General features: G+C 37.5%; 1 protein-coding gene across 1 annotated transcript in view; it reads right to left on the reverse strand.

The window, feature by feature from the left end:
- The window catches only part of RYR2 (ryanodine receptor 2), a 547,432-nt gene that overhangs the window by 343,003 nt on the left and 176,854 nt on the right, over positions 1–27,575 (reverse strand). Inside the window, exons 13-16 of the mRNA XM_021696142.1 lie at positions 26,705–26,869; positions 21,277–21,398; positions 16,613–16,796; positions 13,650–13,785 (exon numbers count right to left, since the gene is read on the reverse strand). Coding sequence (XP_021551817.1) covers positions 13,650–13,785; positions 16,613–16,796; positions 21,277–21,398; positions 26,705–26,869 — 607 coding nt within the window. The remainder of the gene's footprint in view (positions 1–13,649; positions 13,786–16,612; positions 16,797–21,276; positions 21,399–26,704; positions 26,870–27,575) is intronic.

Below are 27,575 nucleotides of genomic sequence, written 5' to 3' on the forward strand. Positions count from 1 at the left end.
GACATAGTAGGATATTTAATGGGAAAAAGATGTTGCCATAAGAAAACAATCACTATTTAAAATATGGTAGTGCTAGGAAGCAGTGTGAAGGACCTTAAATTTCAGGGCACTGCCTGTTTATCTCCGTGGTAAGAACAAGACGGAGGAGTCCTTGTAGTAACAGAGGGCAATTAATCTTAAAGACTTTATCTATTTATTTATTTTGCCTGAAGATTAAACAATGATGCACTTAATTACTTGGACTCCCTGGGACCAGAGCCCCAGCAAGAACTAGCAACCAGCTACACACACACACACACACACACACACACACACACACACACACAACAAGTGCCAGGGACAAGTGTCAAGAGTGAGGTGTAGAATGAGAAGGAGTCCTCTGTGCTCTCTGGATTTCTAATTTTAATCCATAAGAATATCTGTTCATGACTTACAACAACAGCCATTGAGGGATAGTATATAACAAAGCTTTTCAATCTTTACAGAGTCTCATTTGTTTAAAGTTTAACTCACTCTTTTAATTTTACCTCTGAGTTTTCAAATGAAACTAGAAATTAGTAAGAAAAGTAGAAACAAAGATAAAGTCCAAGCACTTAATAATTTAAACTCTCTCGTTAATAATTTTTGAGTCAGTAGGGAATCAATACCACAATTACAGACTATCCAGTAAATAGCAAAAATAGAAATGTTACCTAATACAATCAGTGGTAGGTGGTCAAAACTGTACTCAGAGGAAAATTAAACACTTTCTTTCACTGCTAACCAACCAGGTGAAAAGTGTTACTTAAACATCCTTTCAATATTTAAGAAATAACATCACATAAATGTAAGTAAGATAGGAAAAGAAAAAACATTAGAAATAGAAAAAATGATCTATGTAAAAAATTAAAATGGTAGGATTGATCAAGAGAGTCAAGATTTTTTTTTAATATATGCTAAATACCAACTGCTCTAATCATGAAGGAAAAAGACAAATCAAGAATAAACAGGAATTATAAACACAGCCACTACATAGATCTCTGTACTAGAATTTTTAAACATATAGGAAAAAGAATGGTTTCCAATTACGCATATATATACATTTTTTTTTTTCAACAAAACTAACCCAAAGGAGAAAAATCTAAAGGGAAAAATCTAAATAGAAAAATAAACCATGATTAATATTGAGTAGTCAAAGACCAAAAACTTTTTTTCTATACTCAAGAAGTAAGTTATTTCTAAACTATTTCAAAGTAAAGAAACTAAGGAAACCTCCCTAATTATTTTACGAAGACAGTATAACTTTGACATCGATGCCTAACAAAGTATGCATATGAGAAAACTAGAGGGAACTCTTACTTACGAATATCAGTCAAAAAATCTTATACAAGGATGGTATTTACAAATGATATTCAGCGATACATTAGCAACATTAACTCAAGTAGGGGTTTGTTCCTCCAACGAGACAGAAATGTAGTAGGAAATCTGTTAATAAGTCACAGACAAAATGTGATGATCTTAACAGACTCTGACAAAATATATATTTCTAATGAAAAAAAAATTCAGCTCTGTAAAAAAAAAAAAAATGCCTCCTGAACCTTCTCCATGTGTGTGTGTATATATATATGTGCAGGTGCATAGCATGCTTTGCAGATAAATGGAGTGTGTAAAACATTACAATTCAGCAAGGTAGTTAAGAAGAAATCAGTTAAGTGAGTTTCTAAAGTAATTGAAAACTACACAGAGAATTACAGGGAAGTTCATCACAATACAGCTTATAATAGCAAAATACTGGGAACAGCCTGAGTGTGGGCTAAGTCAATGGCACATCCCTTCAGTAGGCTAGTATACATCCACTAAAACCTGGTGAAGGTTCATCGTTCACTGCCAAGAAGAGATGCCCACAATACATAAGACCATGCAAACAAACGCTATAAAGGAATATCGATCATGTGATCCCATTTTTGTGAAGTAAATATATATATATATATATATATATATTCAATATAAGTATATGCATATCATGGAAAAATCGTGTTTTTTCAGAATATTTCTTGGAGAATGAGAACTGCCTCTGGAAACTATATCCTGATAAGTCCCTGGGACAGAAGCACAGACCCTAAAGGACACTGATAAGGGTGGGACTGCTTTCCCAGTTCAACAGGGACATGGTCTTATTTTAAAATAGGAAGGAAGATGAATAAAGCCAGTGGGGGAAAAGGATCATGCTCTGTGATGTGTTCCTTCACCAAGACCCCTGAAGCCATAATAACTTCCATTAAAGAAAAAAATCACAAATGCTCAATAAGAATGGCAGTTTGTTTTGTATGCACCTGTAAGGAGGTGAAGTTCTGTGGCCGAGATATTATGTAACCTCAGACAGAGGATACCGAAGAAGCATGAAATGGGAAACACTGTGTCCAAATAATCCCCCAAAATGTACAGACATCAAAGAGGAGCCTTGAGCCTGTCTCAGTCCCTGAAATTGGGCAGGGACAATTGGACAGAGCTAACTAAGCCTTCAGGAGAGGAGCGTTCCAACTGGTGTCTTAGTGCAGGATTTACATGGGTGTGAACACACGATGCTTCAGTACATGTGTGCATGTGGGCGTGTGAAGCGTTTCATATGTGTATTATGTCATATAGATTCAAAGAAATATTTTTAAAAGGTCATACATTAACATGGGTGGTTACATTTTAAACATGGTTTCCACCTTTTTTTATTAAGTATCTAATTTTTATAATGAAGCATTAATTTTAAAATCAAATAATACAATACAAAGTTACCTTCTTTTCAAGAAGAAAAGGTAAAACAACATCACTGATACAACTCAATGTCTCAAGAGCGCCACTCTCAAGACCAAACCACAATGGCAACTTTAATCTCATGGTACTTCAAGGTAAAGATGCAGAAACAAACTCAAGACAAACGTCCTTCCTCATGCAGGACAAGCATGCTAAACCCCTTCAAATCCTCTTTCCTTGTTGGCTAATGGGTCTTAAAGACGGTCAAGACCTTTCATCTTCCATACATCTCTATTTTTCCTTATTTAAGAAATATGAAGGTAGGGGGCGCCCGGCTGGCTCAGTGGGTGGAATGTGCGACTCCTGATCTCGGGGTTGTGGGTTGGAGCCCCATGCTGGGTATACAGAGTGCTTAAAAATAAAAATCTTTAAAAAAAAGAATGTAAATGCATCGGGCACCACAGTTGACACTTGTGAGTATGAGCTTGAATAACGCGTGAATATAATACAATGGTTGAGGGTCTTCCTCTAGCATATTGTAAGTTCTTTTATATTTGACACTCTTATTACACATCTGTACCTTGCCTGAAATTTGGAAGGTATGTTATTTCTTAATATAGTGAATGGATAAATAGCATCCAGTCTCTTACAGAATAAGAATATCTGGTTAAGTGCAGTACAACTTAAATACTCTAAAAACATTTTGAACTAAGCTCTAAAAAAGAAAGTGGTAGTTCACTGAACCAATTTGTTTTCATGTTGAATAACTAATTAAATCTCTGAACTTTTATCCAATCAGAAGATGTAATGCAAGTAATATCGGCAGTCAATTGAAAAATTATGATCGTAAAAAATACTCCATCCTGCATTTCTTATTTGTATTGTAACATCCCTGTGTCCTCATGCTTTAGTGTCTTTAAGCTCCAAGACTCAAAACTTCTCGATACACTCAAAGAATCAGGAAACTACAAATAGATTAAGATATAAGATCTTCCAAGAAAACTCACTTTTTTTTTTTAAAGATTTTATTTATTTATTTGAGACAGAGAGAATGAGAGACAGAGAGCAGGAGAGGGAGGAGGGTCAGAGGGAGAAGCAGACTCCCTGCTGAGCAGGGAGCCCGTTGTGGGACTTCATCCCGGGACTCCAGGATCATGACCTGAGCCGAAGGCAGTCGCTTAACCAACTGAGCCACCCAGGCGCCCAGAAAACTCACTTTTAAAATTTATTTAACAAATACTGATTACCTGCTTTGCATCCAGCACTGCTCTAGGTCTAAGAGATACAGCAGGAAATCAAACGAGGTTCTCCTTTGGAGCTTATATGCAAAGTCTGGAAACACTAATCATTCCAGCACAGACAAATGAGGGACCAAAGAACTAGAATTCACAAAGATTTTTTTTTTTAATATCCAGGTTAACAAGTGGTTGCTCCTAAATCCCAATAACCCAAGAAACCAAAAATAAACAAAAACTCCAGAATGTTGTTGAAAAATTTAAGAGTACTGTGCCACAGAAACTTCTTGGGAAGCCTGAGGAAGGGTCCTTGCTGTTCGGGGACCTTGTGAACTCAGGTTTGATGACCCTGCCCTGTAAGTGGACAGTGTAAAAGAAGCAGTGAACAACTGCTTTGCATGGCTTGGCCTACAACACTGCACTGGGCCAAGAATGCATGGGCATTTCTCATGGATCCTGGCGAAGAGCATCTCTGCAGACTCATCCAACAACCACCCAGAACAGAGTTGCAGCTATCCTGTCCCACGAGCAAGGACTCAGCTAAAAACATCTAACATGCCTGCTGAAAAAAGTGAGCTCCCAGCTGCTGCCAAGTCCCTCCAATCCCCCAACCAGGGATGACAGCTTAACCTTCTGGCTAGAGCCAGAGAAGAGGCAGCCACACAATCAAGTAAAAAAAAAAAAACCGTGCTATGTTCTCTCCTCCCTCTCTACCATCATCAGGAAGCAAACAGCCGCAAGCTCGTGGAGAAGGTAAGTAGAGATAGCAGTGAGTTCCTGCTTACGCAGCTCATAGTGCAGCCAAGACTTTAAAGCCAGGCAATTCTAATTCCAGAGTCCACACTCAGGTCCAGTCTGTGTTGCCCCCCAACACCAGTCTCTTCCTGCTGGAACCCCTGATCTAGAAGAGATTAGGAGGGGTGGGATCCTGGTCGTGTATCAAGAGATTAAGAAGGCATCTCATAAAATAGGTTCCAAAATGCATTTCCATTAAAAGTGCAAGCTGGTGCAGTCACTCTGGAAAACAGTATGGAGATTCCTCAAAAAGTTGAAAATAGAGCTACTGGACGACCCAGCCTTTGCACTACTGGGTATTTACCCCAAAGACACAAATGCAGTGATCCAGATGGGTACGTGCACCCCAACGTTCATAGCAGCAATGCCCACAATAGCCAAACTATGGAAAGAGCCAAGATGTCCATCAACAGATGAATGGATAAAGAAGATGTGGCATATATATACAATAGAATATTATGCAGCCATCAAAAAAACAAAATCTTGCCACTTGCAATTGACGTGGATGGAACTAGATGGTATTATGCTAAGCAATCACAGACCTGTACCTCTGAAACAAATAATACATTGTATGTTAAAAAAAAAAAAAAGAAGAAGATAGTAGGAAGGGAAAAATGCAGGGGGGGATCGGAGGGGGAGACAAACCATGAGTGACTATGGACTCTGAGAAACAAACTGAGGGTTCTAGAGGGGCGGGGGGTGGGGGAGGGGCTAGCCTGGTGATGGGTATTAAAGAGGGCACGTTCTGCATGGAGCACTGGGTGTTATACGCAAACAATGAATCATGGAACACTACATCAAAAACTAATGCTGTAATGTATGGTGATTAATATAACAATAAAATTTTAAAAAATGGATTAGTGACTGTCATGGTCATTTCATAGACATGAGATTATTACCAAGTTGAAAAGAAATAATGTGTTTTGTTTATAAAATGTCAGGATTTCCTGGAGGACAACACAGAAACATCTGTACGCTCAGATGCCAGAGTAATCCCTGGTATAAGCGAGTCTGAAGCAAGGCCCTCCTCTTACATCTCCTGACTACCTCCCCCAGTGTTTTATGGCATTTCAGAAGATCTGCCTCCTTACGACACCAGGAGAATGCCCCAGATGTGCCCAAATCCTTCAACACTCTTACCCTTTCCAAGTGTTAAAGTATTCAGAAACCGGTAACTTCTCCTTTCCTGAGAGGGCTATGGCCTTTGCTGTTTGTTTCATCCTTTGAATCTTCATAAAGTAAGTATTCATAGAGTTTGCCAACGAGCCATTTCTCAGACATCTTTAGAAAACCACCCTGGCTTGCAAGCCTCCTACAGATTAATTGTGTGGATTTCAGAAAAGACGTACAGAAGCATGCAACAGCAATGCCTTTAAACTATGAATATTGGTGTCTCTAAGATTCTCAGTTCCTCCAGGTGGCAGGCTCATAAATCTACTTTTGTCATTCTCCACCTAAAACACATATATTTAAATATATCTGTGTCAAATTTTTAAATTGTTATAGATTATCATTCCCACCTGCTCTCTCCATGCTAAATACACCTGCTGAAGAAAAAAAAAAAAAAGAAGGCGGCTTATTTCCACACAGAAAGCCCAGACAAGATCTACAGTCTTCCTCGTTGGAAGCACTGGAAGGAGGCTTAATGAATTTGGAGTTAATGATACCCGAGCCAAACTTCCTGATAGCTGGGTAAGGAAGGACTGTGAGGTATAAATATCTTATGAACTCCAAATCTTGCTGCAGATCTGATACTTTTGTAGACAGACTGAAGTATATCCTCGAGTAGAGATGGTTACTTATCTTATGATCATACTGACTCCAATAAAAATTATTGGCAGCAGATGGTTAAGTCAACCTAAGACTGTATTCGTTTTTTTTTTTCTAATCATGAAATCAGTGTTCACTACAATAAAAAGAGAAAATCAAGAGTAGTCAAAGAAAGGTTTAAGCCACAAAATCTCTCATCATTCTATTTACCTTGAACAACCACCAGTGAACCTACCATGTATATACTGAAAGAGATCTTCTTTATATGCACGCACTGACTTATAAATATTCTATTTCTTCACTCAACTGGAATTAATATACTAGCTTTCCCTTTCATCCTCAATTGTGTAACATTACACATTTATGTTAATGACTTTTTCAATTATAGAAGTAATGCGTGTAAATAGAGTAAGAATAAATACATAATGGAACACACAGGAAAGTAAAAGATCTGTCCCCGGAAAAGCAGTCACCTAGCAGTTTTCTGTGCATCCTTCCGAAATGTCCAGGGTGTACAAGAACATATCTTTTTCTACGTATTTCTAATACGATGCAATTGGAATCTTAATGTGCATACAGGGTTCATCTTTTTTTTTTTTTCACTTAATACCATATCCTAGATGGCCATGCTAAAAAGAACAGCAATCTGGCCCGTCTTATACAGTTTTCCCAATGATGTGTTTATCTCAATTTTCAATGATAACACAGTACTACGCTGTTACTTTTGTAACCAATCCCCTCTTGATAGAAAAATAGTTTTCAATTTTATGCAATTTATAAACAATTTTGCAGTGGACATCCTTCCCACACTTGTGCAGATATCTCTCTAGAATGCATATCTTAAAGTAGAATTTCTAGAGTAAAAGGAAATACCTTTTAAGTTTTACGTGTACTGCCAACCAAAGTTTGTTTTAAATTCCACCAATTTACCCTCCCACCAAAAAAATATTACCCAACATTTTCCCCAATAACGGGTGTTATCAAATTTTTTATCTGTGCCAAGCTAATAAATGAAAAATGATCCTTATTCATCATCTTAATTTGCAGTTATTCATCATGTTGAGAATCTTTTATTATTTTATTTGTTGTTCTGGGAACTACCTGTCTCCATCTTTTGTCTGTTTTTCCATTAAATAATATTTCCTTTTTTTATTCTATTTTTTTATTATGTTATGTTAATCACCATACATTACATCTTTAGTTTTTGATGTAGTGTTCCATGATTCATTGTTTGCGTATAACACCCAGTGCTCCATGCAGAACGTGCCCTCTTTAATATCCATCACCAGGCTAACCCATCCCCCCACCCCCAATATTTCCTTTTTTTATGGATTTTTGAAAACTCTATATATTACAGAAACTGAGCCTTTGTCTTTCATATAGATGGCATATTTTACAAAATTCCCAACTGTTTTTTTAATGATAGCATTTATCATAAACATTTTAATTTTTGTGTAGTTAAATTTATCAGTCCTGTATTAATCACTTACTTACATGACTAAACAGTGACTTGCATCAAGATGGTGAAGGCAATAAAGTCAGTAACTGCACAGCATCATGACAAGCTTTGTTATTTACACTGTGTGTCTCGTACTCAACCATTAACTTCATGGGAACAGGGACTATATCCTGGTCACAGCTGACCCTCACTGCCCAGATTAGGGCATCTCGGACAGCAAGCACTCAATTAATCTTTTGAACGGATTAGACTCTTATTTAAATCCAGATTCATTGGACTCCAAGTCCACATTCTCCCAACATGGCACAGTTTCTGTTACAGAGGACACCCTTTGAAAAGACTGTAAAAGGAACAGAGATTCAAGACACTTGGGAAATAACAAACAAAAAGGAAAAAGAAGCTTCCCTGAAGAGAGATATTAAAAGAGAAAGACAGAGATAGGTGTGGGGGATTAACAAAAACTCTCAGGAGTAGCAATGTGAAAATGTAAAAGTTAAAGTTAAGAATATGTGTGCATGCGTGTGTGTGTGTGTGTGTGTGTGTGTGGATGTGTATTTGGAAAGTACATTCAGAACTTATGTCTCTTGCTGCATGAAAAAATTAGTTTAAAAGCCACAAAATATGCGTGTGTCTGAAATCACTGTGTATTATCTTATTGGCATCTATGATTACTATACTGTTATCTTCCTTTCAGATGTGAGTCTTGGGGAATTCTAATTGTGTCAATTTTAAGTAATAGCTCCCTCAAATCCTTTCTTAATCAAATGGGATGTAAATAATTAAGGAAACAAGATACATATATTTAAGAAATATGTTCTGTATATCTACATATTGATCTTTAATACAGAGATATATATGTACTGTCTACCAAACCTCTTATATCGACCTCTTATATTCTAGACATTCTGGAAGAAAAGTACTGGATGGGAGGCACCCAAAGCTCAGGAACTAGAAATAAAGTGAGTGAGGTCACAGGTGAGAAGGGAGAGAGACAGACCAGACATGGAGCTTGAGTATTCCAAAGACTAGAACAGGAAGGGTGCATACCAACTATCTGAGAGTCAACGGAAATTCATGAAGAAGTGTGTGAGGGCTCCCCGATGTCTCCAATAAAGATCGGCGGAGAGAAGGAAAAGAGTCAGAGAGATTAACCAGAAATCTTACAGCATCCGATTATCAATGTGATTCTCAAGTATTTATTGAATACCAGCTATACACCAGATGTGGAGGATACAGATGTAAGAGATGGGTGTGTTCAGGGAATGCATGGAACAATGGAATATAAAATTTTCAACCTGGAGGGAACTATGAAGAAAACTTTATTTCCTCCCTTTTCTGATGAGGAAACCAAGAGCCACCATGTATCTACAATAATCATGATGCTACATCTTCTATATTTTCAAAATCCAGAAAATTCCCTTGTTATATCCAACAGTTCCAAGTGAAAACGCACATTTATTTCTTTTTAAATGATTTTATTTATTTGAGAGAGAAAGAAAGAGTGCGAGCGCACAAATGTGGGCGAGGGGCAGAGGGAGAGAGAGGAGCAGGCTCCCCGCTGAGCAAGGAGCCCCCAGATGTGGGATTTCATCCCAGGACCCTGGGATCATGACCTGAGCTGAAGGCAGACCCTTAACTGACTGAGCCACCCAGGCACCCCTCTAAGGCATATTTATTTATTTATTTTAAAGATTTTATTTATTCATTCATGAGAGATGAGGGAGAGAGAGAGAGGAAGAGGGAGAAACAGGCTCCCTAAAGAGCAGGGAGCCTGATGCAGGACTTGATCCAGGGCCCCAGGATCACAACCTGAGCTAAAGGCAGACACTTAACCAACTGAGCCACCCAGGTAACTTCTGAGGTATATTTAAAAGGCAAAAACAGTAAGAACAGAAAGAGAAGTCAAAAAAGAAGGCTTTACTATGTAAATGAGGACGAGGATGGTGATAAAAGCATCCAAAAAAAAAAAAAGGAATAATGAGAATAGCAATAAGACACTATGGTAAGCATTTGAAATACATTACTATACTTAAACCATCCAACATCATTATAAAGGGAATTATTATAGCCATTTACAGACAATATGTATAATAACAATAGGTATCACTCACTATGTGCCTGGTATTCTTCTTAGCACTTTACATCAACTCAGGGGATTGTATGATAATCCTCAGGAATAGGAACTCCAGATTAAGTGTTGCAGATGAAGAAACTGAGCGTGAGTTTAGCTGTCTGTTCAAAGTCATACAAGTAGGAGAGCTTTAATTCTGAGACCTTCTTGGCTAAAAGAAGGGTCATTTTCTCAGAGACTGTTGCCTATGGATTAAAGATTAAGCTTTTGTTTTTCAAGAAAAAAGACACAATGGTGGCAGAGTAACAGGTGCACTGGTATGTAATACAGTGTCTCGATGGCCACATCTAACCTGTTACAGGAAAATCTAACCTCCATGGGAATCTCTAATACATTTGTTGAATAATTCAAACAAATATTTATTGAGTGCCAACTCTGTTTACACATGGTGCCACATGGTGGATAAAGGCACTCAGGTTAGAATTTAGTCCATAAAACCTTTTGGATGAGTCAAGTATCTAAGTTAACATTTGAGCTGGACACTTCAGCTTCTTCCCCAGAATTCTCTGCAACATTCACCTCTGTAGGGCAGCCAAGCAGTCCAAGGGCTTGGCCCCAGTTCCAGGAGTGAGTCCTTGATCAGTCAGAGCCAGTGTTGGTGAAATTCCTATCCTCCCTTGCAAGAATGATGAGCTCAGGAAAGACTACAGACACAGTTGGGCTAATGAGATGAAAGAGGCGATTTGCTAGGGGGGTTTAGGAAATGGCATGCTCTTTCCTAAGATAATTTCAAGGAGCAGCCTTCTTTCACTTCTTCCATGTCAGAGAGGAAATCTGCAGCACTGGAGCTGAGGGCAGCCCACTGAGGCCACATAAGGGAAGCCAGCATTGGAGGGAGCTGACCCTTGTGGAAGGCAGAACAGATATAAAGAAGCGGGTTCTGGATGCCATGATGAAGCCATTGAGTACACCCACTAGCTGACTTCCAGCTCTACAAGCCAGTAAATGCCCTCCACTGTGTGAGCCACTTTGAGTCGAGGCTGTAATTTGCAAGTGGACACATTCTAAGAGATCTATCATCATTCCACCTACAACAACTGCTTCTTCCCCCCCGCACTCTGAATAAACCATTTAAAAATCCTATCTTTAGCCATGGTCTCATTAAAAATCAAACCATGAAACCAATTCTGATGAGGAGCAGTACTCCCACTCTCCATGTCTCCAGCATTTTGTAGAGTTTATTACTACTACTCCAATAGGTTCTAAAATAATGAGATTTAATCAAAGAAGTCTGTGAAGGTAAAAGGAATATAAGCTTGAGGGATACGTAGCCCGAAATGATAAAACTGAAGTGTTGACTCTGCTGGATTAGATTTTTTTCTATGATTTTAGAAAAAACATTATAATTCTCTCTGTACATTTTTATTACTTATGGATACATGAGCACATGGACCGGTTGAAACAAAAAAAGGAACAGACTATGGAAAGAGCTGATGTGAAAATGTAAGATGCGCATTATCTAGATTTCTCTACAACAACATTGTCTCTGCACATAATCCTTCCTATCCTCAAACACACACAGATGAGGCACCTCTTGATCTTAAGCATCTAGTTTGTCACAGAAATGAATCCCATGTCATAGCAAGTGAAGATGTTAAACTGTGGTGTTAAAACACTACCATACGTCAGTCCCTACCAAATACAGAAATTCAGTGCTGTAATTTCTTCACTGGAAAAGAAATGCAGCCCCTAGAATGTTGGCATCATAAAATCCTTGTCCTCATGATCTCATGGGTAAAATAATAAATCCAGATTCCTAGAAAGCCTCTGTGGCCTGGGTCCTGCTCAAAGAAATGCTAGCCACTGTTACCCCTTATTCTGAAAGTACCAAACTACATGTGTTTAATTTTCATGGCAGATCAAATAGCCTACCTAAAGGGAGGATATTAGAAATGCTAGCAGGCACAAGAGTTCTATTTGCTAAATAGTATTATTAAGTTTTAATGAGTTTCAATTAGATTATAGAGAATTTCCAAATATTTTGACGACCTTTCATTCTTAACACACACACACACAATGCCTCAAGACTTCTTTTCTCTACTTAGGAATTATACTTTCCTACTCTATCAGAACTCAATTTATTTAATTAGTAAATATTTACTGAGTATCTGCCATGTGCCAGACATGAAGTTAAACGACAGAGATGCAAAAATCAGAAAAGGTACCATTCTTGCCCCAGAGCTCACAGGCACATATGTAACTAAGTAAGAAATGGGTAAGTGCTATAACACAAGTAAATACTAAGTGCCAAGAAAGCAGAGAGAGAGAGAGAGAGAAGGAACTGTTCAATCGTGCTTGAGAGTTAGAAAAAAGTCAACATTAACTTCAAAAAAGTCAGGTGTAAACTGGGCCTCAAAGGATATACAGGAATTCTGGAAAAGGGGGGAGCAGGAAAATGTCACTGAAGCATGGACAGGGCACTCAGAAATGGGTATGGCTAGAGAAAGGGGAAAGACACTGGCAAGGACCAGCCTGGAAGAGTTCACAGGGGCCTCAAGTACCAGGCGAAGCAAGTTAAACTTCACCTTCTGGAATGATGGGAAAAAAGGTGAGAAATGTCTAAATGGAAGAGATGTGCAGTTACAGTGTACCAGATGAATCTGGGATTTTGGAACTGAGGACAAGTGAAGAGAGAGGTCATTCTCCACGGGTCTCCTCTTTTGCATGTCTTGTGAAGGAGCCACTGAAAGACTTTGCTTTGGGTTTTCTTTTCAAGGATGTTTGTAGCAAGAAGCCTTGGAAGAGAGAGATGGTGTCTCCATCCAAAGCAAAAGGGTGGGCAGGAGTATTTCCAGTGTAACTGATTTGGACTCCCTAAGCTCACAATTCCTTTCCTGTGACTCAATCCACTGCATGTCAACTGTTCCCTTCATATTGTCCTATGAGAAGTGGGGTTTGAGGAATTGGCCCCAAGAACGCTGATATTTTGGCTTCATCCATTGCTTTGAGAAATAAACTATACCTCTTTATCCTCATTGGAGGCCAGCTCACTCGCTTGCAAGTTCATAGTTCTTGACAAGAGACAAGTGAAAGCTAGTGGAATAGCCCAGGCCAAAAATACTAAGGACATATGTTTGCATACAGTCAAAGGAATGTAGCACAAACCACCACAAGCGTTCCTAATTTACCTCCAAGCACATATAGAGGGTGCAAACGCAAATCTCAAAAAGACTACAGAAGGAAAAGGGAGAAGGTTCCTGACAAGATTCTTGTGAGGGAGAAAGAGGGGTCTTGTGGTACTAACCTGAGAATTGTAAAGGAAATATTTCATGCAAATTCACACAGAGGTCCCTCACCCACAAACTCACACCCTAGAAGACTCCCCTCCATAAACCAGAGACCAATCCACTGCTCTGGCCACAGTCCACACTCAGAGATGGACATAAGTATTATAAACATCACTTGGCTTTAAGTGCAACAACAGTAAACACTAAAAGCCTCGATGAAGAAGCATATCATGAAACTACATTACCTGCTATGTGATCATTTGAAATAGACGTGAGTCAGTTGCCTTGAAAACCTTCATACTTCTTACCTAGCAATTCATAGAGAGAATTCAGAATCGACTTCCAGGACTCGCCGGCTTCTCTCCCAGCGACGTCAGCAAAGTGCGCCGCGCTGCTGTACACGTGCAGCCTGTCTATACACTCGAGCACGAGGTTGATCATTCCCTGGAAGGTTAATACAAATTACCATAAGAAACCATGATTCTGCTCACAGACAAAAAAAAAAAAAAAAAAAATCTAAGTTATTAATTTAAAAATTAAAAAAAAAAGCCTGGCTTAAAGTAAGACTGTTAATCATAAAGAAAACTGAGATCATATTATTTAAATGTCAGGAAGAGACACACTTGCATGTGAAATAAAATGTTCTTGACATAATTCAAGTGGTTTTTAAGTCCTGAGGGCTATTTTCAAATGGAAGCAGAAGAACAATACAAAACTATGTGCTTTATACTTCTATTTGCAAGGTTTACTACTGGATTAATGGATCAGTCACAACTGTGTTCTACCATGAGGGGTACATGAAGAGGTTCAGAGAATGCCACCAAGATATGCAACTTTGGCATAAGGATTATTTTGAGCTGAAGGCAACTGAGAAAAATCATACACAAGAAAAACTCTCTGCCCTTTTCCTCTACCAGGAAGGACAGGAGATGCTTAACCACAAGAAACAAGGCCCAACACTTATCAGCCCAGAGGCTTCACAGAGGAATCTACATAACTTTACTAACTCACCCTTAACTTCCACTAGTTCCTCCATATATACACCTTCCCACAACTTGCTGCCCCTAGAAGCTCAAAACTCCTTTCCTTTGTCTCTTTCCTTTTCTACAAATTTACTGTCCTTTTTTTTGTTAAGATGCTGTATAAGCCTGAGTTCTAACCACTCCTTTGAGTTGCTCATCACTGAGTGCTCCCATGGATATGCATGATTCACATGTTAATAAACACCTTGTTTTCTCTTATATATCTGTCTTTTGTCACTCTAATCTGCAGGACCCCAACCAATGAACCTAAGAGGAGTAGAGGAAAACGACTTCTCTTCCTCCCCTAGAAAAGTGTAAGAGCTAAGAATCCTTGTTCTTAGGGTAGGCAAGATTATGATCATGATCATGATCATGATCATTATTTATTTATTTTTTTTTAAAGATTTTATTTATTTGAGACAGAGAGAATGAGAGACAGACAGCATGAGAGGGAGGAGGGTCAGAGGGAGAAGCAGACTCCCTGCCGAGCAGGGAGCCCGATGCGGGACTCGATCCCGGGACTCCAGGATCATGACCTGAGCCGAAGGCAGTCGCTTAACCAACTGAGCCACCCAGGCGCCCCCATTATCATTATTTTTAATATTAAATGAAAGAGCTAATAAATGAAGAGAAGCTCATGAAAAGAGATCTTTGAAGCAAATAAAAATGCATTATAGGGCTTTGTAAGATGCTGTCTACATTTGAAATTATGCTTTTATTATTATTGCTAGATCAAGGTTGCCAAAATGAGGCAAAGCACATGAAAGGAGGAGCTAGTTCAAGTTGACTGATCAAGGAAACCTATTTCTCACAGAGTTGTAAGAGGTGCCATGAACCTATGCACATTTCTAGGTCCCCATCCATGCTGTCTTCCATGAGAAATTGAAGAAAAAAAAAAAAAAATCCAAATCAATACTTCAAAATTTCACAGCCCAGTATTTCATTTTAGTTTTTCAGGATACTAAGTGAATGCAGCATAGTCTAACATTTTGGCACACATCAAATGTAAAGGACCCAACAAACTACTCCATGTTGTTACTGACTCATGCTGACCTGCCCTGTGCTTTCATACCACTACGGTCTCTAAACACATCAGTTTTTTGTATACACAGTGAAAAGTCCTCATAAATTAATGTGAATTTCAAAGGCCTTTGATGGAAAATCAGGAAACGGTTTTCAGACTAGAAGAATGTAGAATTAGGGCTTATGGGTCCTCAGCAATATTATCTAACCTTTTTTCTTAGATACTTTCACAAAGATACTTTTACTCAGACACATTCATTATTCCACATACAGGGAACACTGAGAAGAATGGGAACACCTGCTGAGCTAGCCTTATTTGCCAGCTCACCTCTGACATCCTCCCACTGAAACTCTTGAATATATGGTACTAATTCCGACACTCGTTTTAGAATCGTTAAACATCCCTCAGTCCTTCTGTTATTCTGTCTATGAAATATGGCACTTGAGCTCTTTTTAACTGGAATGTGCATGAAATAAAATCACACACAAAAACTGAATGCACATAAAAGTAATAAGTGGAGTTGCTCTAAGCAGAGAGCCCTGAGCTCTGTCTCTCCTGGGCAGATTCCCTCCCAATACAAAGCTTCCTGTGGCCCCTCAGGCACGTCCAAGTAGACTCAAGAACCTGAACAGTCGAAAAACCTTCTTGTTGGGGCGTCTGGGTGGCTCAGTTGGTTAGGCAACTGCCTTTGGCTCAGGTCATGATCCTGGAGTCCCAGGATCGAGTCCCACATCGGGCTCCCTGCTCAGCAGGGAGTCTGCTTCTCCCTCTGACCCTCCCCCTTCTCATGCTCCCTCTGTTTTTCTCATTCTCTCTCAAATAAATAAACAAAATCTTTAAAAAATAAAATTAAAATTTAAAAAAAATTAGAAAAAAACCTTCTTGTTTTTCAAAGCCTGTATTCATTTAGACACTCCAAGATACTATGTTTATATAACAAACATGAAGTAAACTGCAGTGCAATGAATGATCAGCATGAAGGCTGAGCAGACAGCAAAAAAAAATGTCCTTTGCCAGGGGAAGGAAGAATTCCATTTTTTTTTTAAATGAGAACTCCCTGACAGAGAAACAAAAATAATTGCAGGATTCCTCCAAGGTCTGGTTCCCTTATGCCATAGTTTACCTGCTCACCCAACTCAAAATGCGAACTGTCAGAGAATTTCCCTACAGAGAAGTTGTTTTCCTAAGACAGTAGCATAAAAAATGAATGTTGGTAGAAACTCACCTCTTCCTGGAAGAGATTCTGCCGGTTCTTTAGAGCTCGTAATCTGTTCTGTTTGTCTTCATGCTCTAAATGCTCATCTGGGGGGTGAAAGTAGCCAATCAGGTCCTGCAGACTTAGACTCACAGATTCTATAGGGAGGTCCACCGTGGAAGCCTTCACTTTTTTGCTGAGTGCATCAAGGCCCCTAAAATAAATAGCAAACATTTCTCTATATCAGCGATCTGCAATCTTATTATTTTTTAGACCACAGAGGATGTAAAGCTTTATCTTCTCTCCCTACACCACTGTAAAAGGAACCCATAGGCAAGGTCCTAGTTTTCCTCAAACAATAATAATTAATATATTCAAATAAAAAATTCTAAATTTTGTCAACTATATATGATGCTATATTAAAACCACCAGTATCAAGAGAAACTCACCTAGACAAAAACCTGAAGGGCCTCGAGAACCAATTCCTACAAAGCCAATGGTCTCAGTATTTAGAAACCAATTGATTTTCACTTTAAATCACTACATACACTTCAAGGTTTAAGATGCAGCTTCCCAGCTTCATAATTCTGACTTCACTTGTTCTGTTTTTTGTTTTTGGAGAAGGAACTGTTAACTACTACATGATCAGTGACCCTCACTGCCATTCTGAAAATTCCTGCCTGTTTAAAAATACATTCCAATGATGTTAATTTTTAAAGTTTTCTCATTAATCAGAAAATAACATATTAAAATGTTTTCCTCTTATCAGACAAAAAAAGTATTTAAAATTGGATTAAGAAACATCGTGGTGCATTTTCTTTGAAGAAAAACCTATTACTGGCATGTCAATGTGTTAATATGTTAAGCTTTCTGAGATTCTGAGTTTTAAAATTCATAGCTTTGAATGTATCTGGAAAGAACTTTAAAATATGGTATCTGTAAATCAAAATCATTTCAAAATAAGGGGTGCCTGGGTGGCTCAGTTGGTTAAGCATCTGCCTTCAGCTCAGGTCATGATCCCAGGGTCCTGGGATTGAGCCCCATATTGGGCTCTCTGCTCAGCGGGGAGTCTGCTTGTTCCTCTCCCTCTCCCTTTGCCTGCCGCTCCGCCCGCTTGTGCTCTCTCTTTCTGCCAAATAAATAAATAAAATGTTCAACATCATTTTAAAATAAGAAGTTTATTAAAAAACACATGATACCATAAAAGAATGGGAGAATGCATATACTATAGTTGATATAGCAATACTCATATTAGGCATGACAAAATTTAATGCATAAAATATTATACTTCTTTTTTTTTTAATTTTTTTTTTTAAGATTTTATTTATTTGCGAGAGAGACAATGAGAGAGAGACAGAGAGCATGAGAGGGAGGAGGGTCAGAGGGAGAAGCAGACTCCCTGCTGAGAGGGAGCCTGATGTGGGACTCGATCCCGGGACTCCAGGATCACGACCTGAGCTGAAGGCAGTCGCTTAACCAACTGAGCCACCCAGGTGCCCTAAAATATTATACTTCTTTTCCTGCTCTCTGCAACAGTAAAATTATGTGGCAATACTTTATTCCAAGGAAATGTTCCTGGCTAATTATCTGTTTTAGAATTTACATTTTAAAAACAATAAGGGCCTCATAAATGAGAATTAGCTTATCTTTGAATTGACAATGCTCACAAATATAATTAAAACGTATCATCAATTACATAAAGATTACAAATAATTTTGAAATAGTTGACTTCAGCCTTATAAAGAGTACAAATACGAAAACTGTACAACTCTTCTAAAGTTTTTGTCTGAAATTTCCAATCAATTACAATGGAATTGTTTAGTTTTATCATCTCTATAAGTCTTTCTATGCCCAGAAACTAAAAGAAATGACTTCTCAGAAGAAAATTATTTCTCCCCTTTCACAATGAAAATTTATATACAATGATATGCTTCCATTCTAAACATTTTATCCTATTACACTTTAGCTGAATCATAAATGTATTTATAAAGAAGTCAAACTCAACTCTCACACTAAAGTGAATGAAATTCAAAAGTGATTCAAATATAGTATCTACATTTTTTTAAAGATTTTTTTTTTAATTTGAGAGAGAGAGAGAGAGAGAGCATGCAAGTGTGCGGGCCAAGGACCCATGTGTGTGAGCAGGAGGGTGGTGGGGGAGGGGAGATGGACAAGCAGATTCCGTACTCAGTGTGAGCCCGACAGGAAACTCAATCCCACGACTCCGAGATCATGACCCAAGCCAAAACCAACAGTTGGACACTCAACCAACTGAGCCACCCAGGTTCCCCATCAAATATAGTACCTACATTTTTAAATGTAAAAAGAAATAGTATATTCAATTAATAACCTAAAAACTGACATTTATCTGCTCTCAGCAATGTAACCATTAAATTACTTTCTAGAAGCCTCTTGTCAAATACTATCCAAGATTCCTAAAGTTGTTAATTATGTTAAGTTTTACAACACCTGTCTCCTATAAAGACATTCACCATCTTAATGTATGAACAAAAAAATGAAGAGAAAAAATAATAGAGGAAAACCAAAGGTGGTAGAATCATACTATATCAGAGCAAAAATTAAAGCTATGAATTTCATCTCTACATTTTGTACTTTGAAGATTAAACAATACTACTACCAAACACAGATTCCCCCTAATATAACTTACTTTCAGAAAACATTCATTAATCTACCAAAGGAAAAGAAGGTTTAATATGTTTTTCTTGCAGTCAAGAAAAATAGAATCCCTTCTCACAACACAAATGCAAACAAACACACACACACACATACACACACACACACATGCTCGCACATGCACACATATACAATACCACCACCACCACTACCCTGACATGGAAGACAGAGACCAGAAGGGTCACAGAAAATAAACTGAGGGGCGTCTGGGTGGCTCAGTCAGTTAAGCATCTGACTCTTGGTTTCGGCTCAGGTCATGATCTCAGGGTCATGAGATCGAGCTCCACCCCGGGCTCCGTGCTCAGTGTGGAGTCTGCTTAGAATTCTCTTTCTCTCCTGCTGCCCCTCCCACATTCGAGCATGCACTCGTGCACTCTTTCTCTCTAAAATAAATAAAATCTTAAAAAGAAAGGCAACTACATAAGAAAACACAAATGAAGAAAAACTAAATGACCTCGACTTTCACTCTAAGAAGTAAAAAACAGAAGTCTGCCTATGCATTTTTAAAACTTACTCTTTCTTTTTTTTTAAGATTTTATTTATTTATTCGACAGAGAGAGACACAGTGAGAGAGGGAACACACACAGAGGGAGTGGGAGAGGGAGAAGCAGACTTCCCATGGAGCAGGGAGCCCGATGCGGGGCTCAATCCCAGGACCCTGGGATCATGACCCGAGCCGAAGGCAGACACTTAACGACTGAGCCACCCGGGTGCCCCTAAAAATTAGACTCTTAATAGTAAATAAGCCTACATTAATAAAACAAATACTTAAAAAGAATTTACTTTGAGAAATACATTGGTGCCAATATTGTAAAGACATGGAGATTTTAAAGAATTTTGTGCTTTCATGAATATTACGGAAGGATCAAATTATTTTTCTTAAAATAACATACCCTTTAAAATATTCTGTAATTATGTAAAATGTTTCAAAGTTTCTAAGATACACTAAAGAACTGTATAAATTCAGCAAGTCTAATAGTTCAGTAAATACTAACGAGCATATAAGTAAAACTCACATATATAAAAATCATGAACATGATGAACTAAATTATATAATAGGTAAATCACAAAGAAAAACAAATCTGGTCAACAAAGATGAAATATCTATTTTCACAATTCTTGAATAAATTCAACTTAAAAAATCATTATAAATACATACATCTATCTGTATATACATACACACACATATAAATTTTTTTCCATCAAATTGGCAAGTTTAAAGAGACATAGGATATATCCATCACAAGCCAGAATGTATATTGGTATAATGTTACCAGGAAACACCCTGACCACAAGCTTGATTAGTTTGTAGATATGCAACTGTTTCCATTATGAAGTAGGAAAAGTTATTTACTACAAGAATCACTTTTAAATACCATTCAAGCGGTGCCTGGGTGGTTCAGTTGGTTAAGTGTCCGACTTTTGATTTCAACTGAGGTCATGATCTCAGGGTTGTGAGATAGAGCCTTGCGTTGGACTCCACACTGGGCATGGAGCCTGCTTAAGATTCTCTCTCTCCCTCTCCCTCTGCTCCTCCCCACACCCTTTAAAATCAATACAGACACGAGGAGTCTGCTTCTCCCTCAGACCCTCCCCCCCTCATGCTCTCTCATTCTCTCTCTCTCAAATAAATAAATAAAATCTTTAAAAAAAAAAATCAATACATACATACAGTTCAAAACTCACAAGTATCTAGGCTTCATTACCCTCTGTGTGAAAAGAAATTTAAATAGTTCCAGCATAAGGGTATATTACAGAATAATCCTGAACTACAGTTACGAATTATAAGTTACACACCCAATTTCTAAAAATCACATTCCCTTTTTAAAAGTTTATTTATGAGAAAGACATAAAATCATCTATCATTTTCTAATGTGTACTGCCAACTCACCAAATCACAGGTTCACCACCATCGTATATTTTAGAATTGTGTATTTGTAAATCCAATAAGGACATTGAAATAAAATGTCAAATCACTACTACAACAAAAGAAAATGTACCTTATAAATCTATTGAAAAGGAAGACTGTGCTCCGGATGACTCGTGCAGTCCGTGATTCTTCATGCTGAGATCTAGATAAATTTAAGCCATCATCCATGTGACCTTCATGATGCATAATAGCCTGTAGAAATGCAGAAATAACACCATTACTCCCATCTCCTTTCTAAATGGGTGTTAAGAAGATGTGCACTCCAAAGGTAAGCCCTAACAATAAATAGAATCAAAAGGCAGGTACAAGGGGCAATAAGCTGATGTGTACATTTAAAATAAGAGGTGCAGGTCTCTTACAAACCACTCAATATATTCATTGAGTTTTTCTTTTAAAGAATGAGTCAGTAAATGAGTTCAACAAAACCGACACCAGAATGTTCTCACATATCTATGTTCAGTGACTGAACTACAGTCTAAGCAAACTCTGAACAAAGCAGTAAAGGAAAACATTGCATTGGTATGCCAATTAGACAGCAGTTCTGAACACAGACTGAGTAATAAGTAATGATCATTGTTTCTAAGGCATCAAAGTTCTTTAAAAAATGCAATTTTATTAGTTCTTTTGTTAGGCTTTATGTTTTTGAACTTTCTATGGAAGTAGTAAGTGTAGAAATCTTAGGTGAACAGCTAAATGAATGTACCATGCAACCAACACCCCAATCATGAAAGAGAACATTATAGTACCTTAAAGTCCCCTAGTGCTCCGTTACTGGCCCCTTCCTCTACACTGCTCCCCACCTTCCCAACTCTTCATAGCAAAGGTCAGTTATGTATTACACATAAATGGTACTATGTGTCTCTAGCTTCCTTCACTCAATGCTTGTAGCAAGACATTTCAGCACATCTAAGCAGGTGTACTGAACTAAAATTAATAACTAGAATTAAAATTATACACTATCTAGAAAGTAAAGAGGAACTCTTTAGACCAAAATCAATGACACAGAGCTATGTCTGTATTCAAAGGCAACTCTGTAGCCTTAAATGTCTTCATTGACAAAGAAAAAAAAATGATTAAAATGAAGGAACGTAGGGGCACCTGGGTAGCTCAGTTGTTAAGCGTCTGCCTTCGGCTCAGGTCATGATCCCAGGGTCCTGGGATCGAGCCCCGCATCGGGCTCCTTGCTCCACGGGAAGCCTGTTTCTCCCTCTCCCCCTCCCCCTGCTTGTGTTCCCTCTCTCTCTGTGTCTCTTTCTGTCAAATAAATAAATAAAATCTTAAAAAATAAAAATAAAAATAAAATGAAGGAACATATTACTTGTTGTAAGACTCAAAAAAGAAAAACAAAGTGGAAAAGTGGAATTAATGAAGATAAAAAGAGGAATTAATGAACTAGAAACCAAATTAAGTGCTAAAAAGGATAACCTAAAATTTAATTCTTTGAGGAGATAAATAAAATAGATAAACCTTTCACAAGCAATACTGAAGATAAAATTTTTAAAAAGAAGAAAAAAAAAAAACCCATAAGAAGATATAAGAGACAAAAGACATTAAAACTGTAGCACTGTCGTAAGTCAATACTATTTACAACCAATGGCAAAAAATGTAAATTAATATCCCAGAGGAAACAGATGGCTTCCTAGCAAATTAAGAATCAAATAAATAAGCTGATCTCATCAAATTTTCTACTTTAAAAGAGACTAGAAAGGAAATTTAAGAGTTAATATTTAAAAGATCCTAGGTTTACAAGTGAGATCTAATGAATCTTCAAAGAACAGAGAATTTTCACAGTAAACTAGTCCTGACCAGAGGTCAGGAAACTATGGCCTGTTGCCTTTTTTTTTTTTTAGTACAATCTGTGAGCTTTAAATGAATTTTACATTTTTAAATGGTTGAAAAAGACCAGAAACAGAATATTTTGTGACATATGAAAATTCCATGAAATTCAAATTTCAGTATCCCTAACAAAGAAAAGTTGATTTTATCTCTGAATATATATGTAATAATTCTAATAATAAATGGATAAGATCTAATATTTTAAAAGCATAATAAACTATGGCCAAATAGGGTTTCATCTATGTCTTTAAGGATTCTTCAATATCGTAATGTCCATTACCTTATTATCAAAAAATAGAAGGACACCAAAACATGATTTATAATTCCTTTAATTGATAAAATTCAGCAATAATTCCTAAGTTTTTAAAAAGCCAGAAAAACAGGAATAGCAGGATATCACTTACATATATAAACTATTTCAATTGTCCACAGGATACAAGAAGGTATAACTTCTGTGAAACAGGAGTGAAGATTCACAATAAGAAAGCACACAAGATGAGCAACCAGAATAGATAAAAAACAGAAAGCTGACATAAAAAGTGACTGGGGGCGAGATCATGAAATACTACAAGAAAAGTGAAATTTCAAAGGCACTGAAAGAACTTAAGGAGACAAGTACCCAAACACAACAAAATGAGTGATTTGGAGGACACAAGCGAGAAGCCAGATCTAGAAAATAGGAAGAAAGAGAAGAATACAGAAAGAGAAGATGGTTGACATGGAGAAGAAGAATGAGCCCATTTTCTCAGAAACTAATAAACAGAAGGAAAACAGAAACTAAAGATATGGTTGTACAATTCTCTCAGCTCTAAAAAGACCTATGTGTGCTAATTAAAAATTCTTGGTGACATATGTTTTCAGATAAACTGTATACTATTTGTAATATTCTGGTGTGGTCGGTGCATCACTCTGCAATCAATAATTTATATTTCTGCAGCAAAATATGAATATTCACATGATGTGGGATACGTATGTATATGTGTGTGTGTATGTATATATATATGTACTACACATTGTGACCACACTGAAGTCTTCCCCTTAGGATTTACTATAGTAGATAGTTCTCCAAGTGGTAATAAGTCTACAGTAGAGATTTTATTACATTGTCTCTTCTATGGCCTATAAAGTCTTTCTTCTCTAACTTAAGACTGGTTAGTTTCTTAACACCCTTAGCTTTCTAAAAGGAAAGCTCTATGCTAGCCTATGATGGTGAGTCTAAGTCCCACTTTGACTTTGACCCATGGTTAAGGAATAAGACAGTGGAGTAATGATTAAGAACCCCAGCATAACTGTAATGGACTGAAGACAGAGAAAGGACTGATTAAGCAGTGATCTGGTTTGTCATGGTGAGACTGGAATTACCATAGGAAGTAAAGCTCAGCCATGACAGTTTTCAAACATGGCGGTCATAAAGCCAGAATAGATTGGAGAGAAGTAAGACTGAAGGCAGGCAGAGACACTGGTTAAGAGACTCGAAATAGTGCACACAAAGGATGAGAAAGACTGAACTAGATCTGTAGGGAGGGGGCAGAGGGAATTACTTTGAGGTACACTTAGAAGATAAAATTTCCAGGGCTTGGTGTTATCATTGAACTCAGCAGGATGAGGAAAGGTAATTGTGGAAACTCCTGGGATTTAATTACCATACAACATATTTAAAAGACATATGTATAGTTTGGTTTAAAATGTTCCTATTTACAATAAGCCAGAAATCATCTTATTTGCAATTATTTAAATTTATAACAAAAACTATACCAAGCGGTGTGTGGTTTTAAAAATTCATTCAAGTGGTACTTGAGCAAAAAAAGATTGAAGACAATTGTTTAAGCCATATATATATATGGCTTAAAAATCATATATATAGGGCGCCTGGGTGGCTCAGTTGGTTGAGCGACTGCCTTCGGCTCAGGTCATGATCCTGGAGTCCCGGGATCGAGTCCCGCATCGGGCTCCCTGCTTGGCGGGGAGCCTGCTTCTCCCTCTGACCCTCCCCCCTCTCATGTGCTCTCTCTCAAATAAATAAAATCTTTAAAAAAAAAAAAATTATATATATAATTTTTTTTTTTTTTTGGATTTACCACTTAAGTATAGAGAATGGGGAAATGGCACCTGAAGTTTCTAGTGATCTTCTGATTAAAACTTATTTCTAACTTTGCAAAAATATGACAGGGCCCCTGGGTGGCTCAGTGGGTTAAGTGTCCTACTCTTGGTTTCAGCTCAGGTCATGGTCTTGGGGTCCTGGGATTGAGCCCTGCATTGAGCTCTGCACCCAGCGGGGAGTCTACTTGAGATTCTCTCTCCCTGTTCCTCCCCCCCCCCACACACACACACTCTCTCTCTCTCTCAAACAAATAAATAAATATTTTTAAAATGTGTCTACATGTTATCATTTCTACCTATATTTTCCCATAACCATTTATCATATTCAACTCTTAATAAAAGCTATAACAAAAATATGGTGCTAGATAAGAGCTCACAGAAAGTCATATCTGAGTTAAGAATTTTGCTTTGTTCCCTCTTTCTGTTCCTTATGATTTGTGCAATCATACTTTGAATGCTTACCTTTCTGGTAAAGATTGATGTATAACAATATAGGATGCAGTATGACAAATCCAATAAAATCACCATCCATAAAATGAAATAAAAAGTTCTGCACAAATCTCATCCCCAGTATCACAAGCAATGATAGTATTTATCCTTCGGGGTGGTAGTAATTGGAAGGAAGCATGGGGTGGATGAGAAGGGGTGGCAGAAAGTGTTTCTAAAATATGTAAATTTAAATTTTCTAGAGCACACATCAAAAAAAATTTTTTTTAAAAAGGTAAAATTTTAATTATATATTTGATTTACCCTAATATATCCAAGATACTATTTCAATTAATAAACAGAACAAAGCTATTAAAGAAGTAATATTTGGGCACCTGGGTGGCTCAGTTGGTTAAGCGACTGCCTTCGGCTCAGGTCATGATCCTGGAGTCCCAGGATCGAGTCCCGCATCGGGCTCCCTGCTTAGTGGGAAGCCTGCTTCTCCCTCTGACCCTCCCCCCTCTCATGTGCTCTCTCTCTCTCTCTCTCATTCTCTCTGTCTCAAATAAATAAATAAAATCTTTAAAAAAAAAAAAAAGAAGTAATATTTAACATTCTCTTTTTGTTGTTCTTTGCCTTCAAAATCCAGTGTATTTATTTTTTATACTTATAGAATATCTTGATTTTGATACCAAATTATTAGTGAAAATACTTGATTTGTTTTAGAATTGATGACATTTAGCGTTGGAAAAGTACATTCACATACCTAAGTTCCCAAACATGCACAAAAATCTTCTAATAACTTAATCAAGTACAAGCCTTTAAATTTAAAGTAATTAATTAGGTAGAGTGCATGAGCTCTCCTGCATTTTAGAGACAACCCTGGCAGGAGCATGGAGAACAAAGTGAAGTAGGCAGACTGCTAGAATCCAGAAAAGAGTATATTTCTTGGCTTAATATTTAAAGCCATGATGTAACATCCAGCATTGTTCACCTCACAAAAACCAAAGAGATTATTACGGTGGGATTTGACCTTTTTGCATGTTTAGCAGTAGCTCAAAGTCTTGTTGTTTTGCGTTTGTGTATTTTTGTCATACAAAATGGTGGCTATAAGTTGCGTTTTTACATAATCTTACCTTACGTTGTATGGATCCCATTCTCACTGATTTCACATCCACAGACTGGTAAGTAAGCCACAGGCCTGTATTTATATGTTGTATATAGCATACTGAGTCTCCGTATTTTATTTCAGATGTCCCCATGCCATCGACTTCTTTTCTCACCCCTACATCCAATTTTTCCTAAGGAAAAAAAAAAAAGGATAAGCAAAAGTCCTAAAAATACTAAAAATATGTTCCTTGAAAAATTCAGCCGTCTGACACCCTTTAAAATAATAATGTCAAATACCCTATTCCAGCAGTTCAACTGATACTGAAAATCAAAGTGGGAAATTATAAAGATAAATAAACAGACTTTGAATTATTCATACTGGTAGAAAATTATTTTGGCCCTAACATAAAATTTTATATTGCATAATGGCAAACTCCAAACCAGAGATCTTAAAATTAGTAGCTTAGGCTTCATATTCTTTCCAGATTTGTTTTTCATTATTGGTGGTTAAGAACATAGGTTTAGGGGAACAGAAAATCCAGTTTTGAGTTCAATCTCTGCCACGGATTACCTCTGTGACCTTAAGACAATTTAACTAAATCTTTTAAGCCTTGGGTTTCTCATCTGTAAATAAAGTTAACAGAAGTATCTCGCCCATAGTATCAGAAAAAATGAGATAATGCACTTAAAGTGTTCAGCCCAGTCCCTGGGATAAAATAAACACTTACACAAATGTTAATGATTCTGACTGTGAAAATGGTGTTGATAATGTTGATGGAGATGTTACTAAGGATGTTAATAATAGTGATGATTTCTTTTGAACTGACCAAAGCTATCATTCAGTTTCCACAACTACAACTTCCAATGTGGACTCTACAGAACTATTCGGAGCTACTA

This window comes from Neomonachus schauinslandi, chromosome 6, assembly GCF_002201575.2.
Source record: "Neomonachus schauinslandi chromosome 6, ASM220157v2, whole genome shotgun sequence".
In the NCBI taxonomy this organism is placed as follows: domain Eukaryota; kingdom Metazoa; phylum Chordata; class Mammalia; order Carnivora; family Phocidae; genus Neomonachus; species Neomonachus schauinslandi.